We start from the raw sequence: 6,819 nt of genomic DNA on the forward strand, positions 1-6,819 counted from the left end.
GGTTATGAAGTCATTAATTCTTTTATATTCAATAATCAAACTTTCAAACACAACATAAATTTATTAATTTGGAATAGACATCTAAATAAAAATACAAAACAAAATCTGGATGATAATATAGTAAACTTGCAGCTCAAGAAATGTGTAGACGTAATTTACAATTATTCTATTAAAAATTATTTGACCAATACAACATAATCTGAACTATATATTAGTAGAACAAGGAATTTTGCATACATCAACCTATTACATTAGCCAGCAAAAAAATTCCACTTTCCAACTGACAATTTATTCCTCTGTAGCTTCCCACGGCTAGTTAGTTTTCCATCTTCTATGCAGGTAAGACTTACTCCCTCTTGACACTGATTTTTCCACTGCTTCATATGGTTTTTTTTTTATTTGTTTCCATTTTATCTTCAACTGAAATTTTGACAAAGTTGACTCATGGTTCGTTCTGAAGTACTACTACTATTTTTATTTTTATTTTCTTTACAAACTTAAGGCATACATAGCAAAACAAACAAGCAAAAGGAAAATATTAAAGTTTGACGAGCACTATCTTGTTGTCTGGTACTAGCTAACTTGAATTTGGGATGCTTTTTCTGCAGTTGTTTTGAATTTACTGTCACAGCCAGAGGTTTTTTTAAGCAAAGTAGGTCTTCCTCCCAGAAAATGGCAACGGATATCAGGTTGGAAGACGATATTGTGAGTGTTCAACCAGTTGAAGATCATGACAGCAATCAAGATTCAGAGAAGAGCAAGGACAAAGATGAAACCACCAATACAGTACCCTTATACAAGCTTTTCTCATTTGCTGATCCTTCAGATCGTTTATTGATGCTTATGGGGACTGTGGGTGCTATTGGGAATGGACTCTCTATACCCTTGATGATTTTAATATTTGGAACTATGATCAATGCATTTGGAGATTCCACAAACTTAAAAGTTGTTGATGAAGTCTCCGAGGTAATTTAATCACTGATCTCATGTAATTGGTGAAGGTTATTTCTTCTGGTGTACCTTACATGACTTACTACAATTTTGAATCAAACATTTAGAAATTTACTAACGACGACTTACTGTGATCAGGTGTCTCTGAAATTTGTATACTTGGCTGCGGGTACCTTTGTTGCGTCATTTTTGCGTAAGTACATTAGTTTCTCAGTTAGTTCTTTCAATCTAATTTATTGGTTTGGTACATTATGAACTAAAATAAAATCTGTTTGCTATGTACCAGAATTAACTTGTTGGATGATCACCGGGGAGAGACAAAGTGCAAGAATTAGAGGGTTATACCTTAAAACAATTTTGAGGCAAGATGTGAGCTTCTTTGATAAGGAAACTAATACTGGAGAGGTTGTTGGAAGGATGTCAGGTGATACTGTTCTTATTAAGGATGCCATGGGGGAGAAGGTATCAGTGAAACGTTACATCATACTAACTTAAATAACCACCATTTTTGTTTTTATCGACTACCTAAAAATGAGAGTTTAAGTTCTTTATTGTCCCCCCTCATTCGATTTCAGGTGGGACAGTTCATACAATTTATGTCAACTTTCATAGGAGGTTTTGTCATAGCATTCACAAAAGGATGGCTTCTAACTGTTGTCATGCTATCTAGTATACCACTTCTTATCTTGTCTGGTTCTATGACGAGTATGGTTATTGCAAAAGCATCATCAACTGGACAAGCAGCTTATTCTAAATCAGCAAGTGTAGTAGAGCAGACAATAGGTTCCATTCGAACTGTATGTACCTGCCGAAAATTAATATTGAAACTTTTCTTTTATTAATATTTTGTTTTACAGCATATATGTATATAAGACTCCCATTTATTGAATGCAGGTTGCATCGTTCACCGGGGAGAAACAAGCTACAGCTAATTATAATCGATCCTTAATCAAAGTCTACAAGACTGCAGTGCAAGAGGCACTGGCATCTGGTGTTGGGTTTGGTACACTCTTTTTTGTTTTTATCTGCAGTTATGGTTTGGCTGTATGGTTTGGTGGGAAAATGATAATTGAGAAAGGATACACAGGAGGGGACGTTATGACTGTAATTTTTGCTGTATTGATTGGTTCAACGTAAGATTTGTGTTTCTTTTTCTCCCTTTCTATGAGCCTAATATTTCTACAATTTATTCCTTTCCACTCATAGGATATGAAGATGTTTTTTTCTCCTAACTATATCTGTTTCCAACCCAAGGTGTCTTGGGCAGACATCTCCAAGCCTAAGTGCTTTTGCTGCAGGACAAGCTGCAGCCTTTAAGATGTTTGAAACGATTAATAGGAAGCCGGAAATTGATGCCTATGACACTAGTGGGCAAAAACTTGACGACATCCGTGGAGACATAGAGCTCAGGGATGTTTGCTTTAGTTATCCTACAAGACCAGATGAATTGATATTCAATGGATTTTCTCTTTCATTATCAAGCGGCACTACTGCAGCATTGGTAGGGCAAAGTGGGAGTGGTAAATCCACAGTTGTTAGTTTGATAGAGAGATTCTATGATCCAACTGATGGTGAAATTCTCATTGATGATGTCAACCTCAAAGAATTTCAACTGAAATGGATCAGACAGAAAATAGGCCTAGTCAGTCAGGAACCTGTTCTCGTCACTTGTAGCATTAAGGAGAACATTGCCTATGGCAAGGATGGTGCAACTGATGAAGAAATCAGAGTTGCAGCAGAACTTGCTAATGCTGCCAAATTTATAGATAAACTTCCTCATGTGAATTCTCAAATCTTCATTTAATAAGAAACTGCTTGATGAATTCCTACTTTACATTTGAAATATTATCTTCCTTCATTTGACTGTATTATCTCTATTTGCCTAGTGTACAAGACAATAAAAATTTATCGAATAAAATGACGGATTATGATCTCAGGGACTAGACACAATGGTTGGTGAGCATGGAACACAGCTGTCTGGAGGTCAAAAGCAAAGAGTTGCAATTGCAAGAGCAATTTTGAAAGACCCGAGAATCCTACTTCTTGATGAAGCTACAAGTGCTCTTGATGCAGAATCTGAGAGAATTGTACAAGAGGCATTGGACAGAATAATGATAAACAGGACGACTATCGTTGTAGCTCACCGCTTGAGCACTATAAGAAATGTTGATACAATTGCTGTCATTCATCAAGGAAAAATAGTTGAAAGAGGTAGACACATTATTTCTCCACGATTCAAATTTCACAAAAAGGATGAAGCCCAAATGTTTATATATTTTATTGCATTCTTATATTTTTCAATTGATAAGGTTCACATGCTGAGCTCACCAATGATCCCAATGGAGCCTATAGTCAGCTTATTAGACTGCAAGAAATGAAGGGGTCAGAACAAAATGATGCAAATGACAAAAACAAGTCAAGCAATATAGTGCATTCTGGAAGGCAACCGAGTCAGAGATCTTTTTCCTTAAGATCGATAAGCCAAGGGTCATCTGGAAACAGCGGTCGTCTCTCATTCTCAGTATCTTATGTTGCACCCACAACAGATGGCTTCTTTGAAACTGAAGATGGAGGACCTCAAGCTTCTCCTTCAAAAAATTCTTCACCACCAGAAGTGCCACTTTATCGCCTGGCATATTTTAACAAGCCTGAGATTCCAGTCTTATTGATGGGGACTATAGCTGCAGTGCTGCATGGAGCAATAATGCCTGTTATTGGGCTCTTAGTTTCTAAAATGATAAGTACTTTCTACAAACCAGCTGATGAACTTCGTCATGATTCAAAAGTTTGGGCAGTAGTGTTTGTAGCGGTTGCTGTGGCATCATTACTCATTATTCCATGTAGATTCTACTTTTTTGGCGTTGCTGGAGGTAAGTTGATCCAAAGGATCAGAAAAATGTGTTTTGAGAAAGTAGTTCACATGGAAGTAAGTTGGTTTGACGATGCTGAGCATTCAAGCGGAGCACTTGGAGCAAGGCTCTCCACTGATGCAGCATCAGTTAGAGCTCTAGTTGGGGACGCACTTGGTTTGCTGGTTCAAAATATTGCTACAATAATAGCTGGCATGGTAATTGCTTTTCAAGCGAGCTGGCAACTTGCTTTTATAGTCCTTGCTTTGGCGCCTCTATTAGGCCTAAATGGATATGTGCAAGTAAAGGTCTTGAAAGGATTCAGCGCAGATGCAAAGGTTTGTTAGTGACCAACCACTATTGTGAATGAATATTAAAATATATGTCTTTTTAAACTTTAGGGGAAGTGGTGTGATTAATCTGAATAGAAGTAATCAGATCAATACTTTTACAGTTTTTGGCATCATGCTTTAGGAGCATGAACCGAAGTGTTGCAACTTTCAAGCATGTGCTCTGAGTGCACTTTTGAATCGGTTAATTATTTGTAAATATCCTGATACTCTTTTTGCCTAACAGAAATTGTATGAGGAAGCAAGTCAAGTGGCAAATGATGCTGTAGGGAGTATAAGAACTGTTTCTTCTTTTTGTGCTGAAAAGAAGGTGATGGAATTATATAAGCAAAAATGTGAGGGGCCAATTAAGAAAGGCGTAAGGCGAGGGATAATAAGTGGATTAGGTTTTGGGTCATCATTCTTCATGTTGTATGCAGTTGATGCCTGCGTTTTTTATGCTGGAGCTCGACTTGTAGAGGATGGCAAATCTACATTCTCAGATGTTTTCCTTGTAAGTTAATCTCCTAACTTGCTCACCATTACGTACATTCTATCACGTTCACAATTATTTTCTGAGTTATTAAATAACATTGACCGCAAAACTATCACCATTTTATTGGGTGTGTGAGTATACAGAACGAAAATAACAATGTATGCAAATTAAGTTATCTCACTTGAAAGAACTTGCGAGGAGCGAAATATATAGCCAAAAAAAGTAGTCCAGCAAAAAATAATAAACAAACTGTTACAATGGGATACCAAATTTTTAAAGCATCAACTCCTTTAGTGTGACAAGCGAAAATCAGAGACTCAATCAAAAAATTGCACTATGAAATATATTTAGAATAACAATGACCTCTACCCAATAAAAATACCACAAACAATTCTTTGTCACTGTCACTTAAAGATGAAAATCGCAAAATGCCATAACCAACAACATTGATCTACAAAGGGGTATACCAATGGATACCTAACGCAAAGCATAAATGAGCTCAATGTGAGGGAAAAAATCCTCTTCGTAACATCGCACTTGAAAGAACCTAACACATTTTTCTAGCATTGATTTTTTGTTTCCTGATTTTCAGGTCTTTTTTGCTCTTAGCATGGCAGCTATGGGAGTCTCGCAATCTGGGACCTTGGTCCCTGATTCAACTAATGCAAAAAGTGCTACTGCTTCCATATTTGCTATTCTTGATCAGAAGTCACAAATAGACTCTAGTGATAACTCTGGCATGACACAGGAAGAAGTCAAGGGAGATATTGAGTTTAACCATGTTAGTTTCAAGTATCCTACTAGACCTGATGTTCAAATATTCAAAGATCTTTGCTTGAACATTCGCAGTGGAAAGGTAGTTATCTAATTTCACATCTAATCTAGTAAACTACTCTAAATTGTTCTTCCTAATTTAAAAAACAACTAACAAATCATCATATCGATATAAAACACAGACCGTCGCACTGGTTGGAGAAAGTGGAAGTGGAAAATCAACCGTGATCTCATTACTACAAAGATTTTATGATCCTGACTCAGGACACATTACACTTGATGGAATAGAAATTCAAAGGATGCAAGTGAAATGGCTAAGACAACAAATGGGACTGGTAAGCCAAGAGCCTGTTCTTTTCAATGACACGGTTCGAGCCAATATTGCATACGGAAAAGGAGGAGAAGCAACAGAAGCAGAAATTGTAGCTGCGGCAGAACTAGCAAATGCTCACCAATTCATTAGTAGTTTGCAGAAGGTAAATTCCTTTCAATCCAACCTCTCTTAAATGCTATGCAACTAATATGCATCTTTAAAATTGAAACATACATAAATAGGTCTGAAATCCTGAACATGATACTATATATGCAGGGCTATGACACGATAGTAGGTGAGAGAGGAATTCAATTATCTGGGGGACAGAAGCAGCGTGTGGCAATTGCGAGAGCTATAGTGAAGAATCCAAAAATCTTATTACTAGATGAAGCAACCAGTGCACTTGATGCTGAGTCTGAAAAAGTGGTACAAGATGCACTTGACCGTGTTATGGTGGAGCGAACGACAATAATAGTGGCTCATAGGTTATCTACTATCAAAGGTGCAGATTTAATAGCAGTAGTTAAGAATGGTGTGATAGCAGAGAAAGGAAAACATGAAGCATTGCTCCACAAGGGTGGTGACTATGCTTCTTTAATAGCACTACATAAAAGTGCTTCTACATCTTCGATCCCTTTGGCATCAGAAAATGTAACAAATATATGGATATAAGCATGTATTGTAGTGTTGTGTGTGATATCAAGTATCAGAATAAAATTTCAGTATGTAGAACCTGTTACATAACCGTTAAACGAGTTGGGTGTATTATTTTAGAAGGATAGAAGAATGTATTTCATTCTATATTTAAAAGAGGAATGTGTGTCATTGATCCAATCATGAAAGAAATGTTTATCACTGTTGTATAAAATAAGATATTGTGTGGTGCCTAAGCAAGATGATACAAAATAGGGATTGTAATATTTAGTAGAAATAATTTAATACATCATTTGGTCCCTTAATTTATTTTTGGTTTTCAATTTGGTCCCCTAACTATAAAGTGTTTCAAATTGGTCCCGTAACTCTCCTGCCGTTTACCATTTTGGTCCTCTCCGTTAGTTTTTTCCAAAAATCGTTAACCCCTTATCCACTTGTCATTTAAGATTGGTG

At 36.6% G+C, this 6,819-nt stretch overlaps 1 protein-coding gene across 4 annotated transcripts; it reads left to right on the forward strand.

The window, feature by feature from the left end:
• Nucleotides 1–237: 237 nt before the first annotated feature.
• LOC146902813 (ABC transporter B family member 11-like) lies at nucleotides 238–6,580 on the forward strand. 4 transcript variants are annotated; one of them, XM_085739461.1, is made up of 13 exons: nucleotides 238–339; nucleotides 609–966; nucleotides 1,090–1,144; nucleotides 1,238–1,413; nucleotides 1,527–1,748; nucleotides 1,846–2,084; nucleotides 2,206–2,731; nucleotides 2,889–3,162; nucleotides 3,261–4,138; nucleotides 4,377–4,643; nucleotides 5,218–5,481; nucleotides 5,582–5,875; nucleotides 5,989–6,580. In XM_085739461.1, exons 2-13 carry the CDS (start codon nucleotides 673–675, stop codon nucleotides 6,382–6,384), a joined length of 3,885 nt encoding a protein of 1,294 aa, XP_085595587.1. In that variant the 5' UTR covers nucleotides 238–339; nucleotides 609–672; the 3' UTR covers nucleotides 6,385–6,580. The 4 variants fall into 4 exon arrangements, with proteins under 4 accessions (XP_085595587.1, XP_085595590.1, XP_085595588.1 ...); XM_085739464.1 differs by lacking the exon at nucleotides 2,206–2,731; XM_085739462.1 differs by lacking the exons at nucleotides 5,218–5,481; nucleotides 5,582–5,875; nucleotides 5,989–6,580 and having other exon boundaries at nucleotides 4,377–4,652.
• The last annotated feature ends 239 nt before the right edge of the window (nucleotides 6,581–6,819 follow it).

The sequence above is a fragment of the Medicago sativa genome, chromosome 8 (assembly GCF_051527215.1).
Source record: "Medicago sativa cultivar Bolivia chromosome 8, Bolivia_mono, whole genome shotgun sequence".
Lineage (NCBI taxonomy): Eukaryota > Viridiplantae > Streptophyta > Magnoliopsida > Fabales > Fabaceae > Medicago > Medicago sativa.

Excerpts from the sequence above, each read along its gene's own strand:
- LOC146902813 (XM_085739461.1), top strand. The coding sequence starts at position 673 with ATGGCAACGGATATCAGGTTGGAAGACGATATTGTGAGTGTTCAACCA. Across the intron at positions 2,085-2,205 it reads GCTGTATTGATTGGTTCAAC|GTGTCTTGGGCAGACATCTC; the intron begins GTAAGATTTGTG and ends TTCCAACCCAAG. Across the intron at positions 2,732-2,888 it reads TTATAGATAAACTTCCTCAT|GGACTAGACACAATGGTTGG; the intron begins GTGAATTCTCAA and ends TTATGATCTCAG.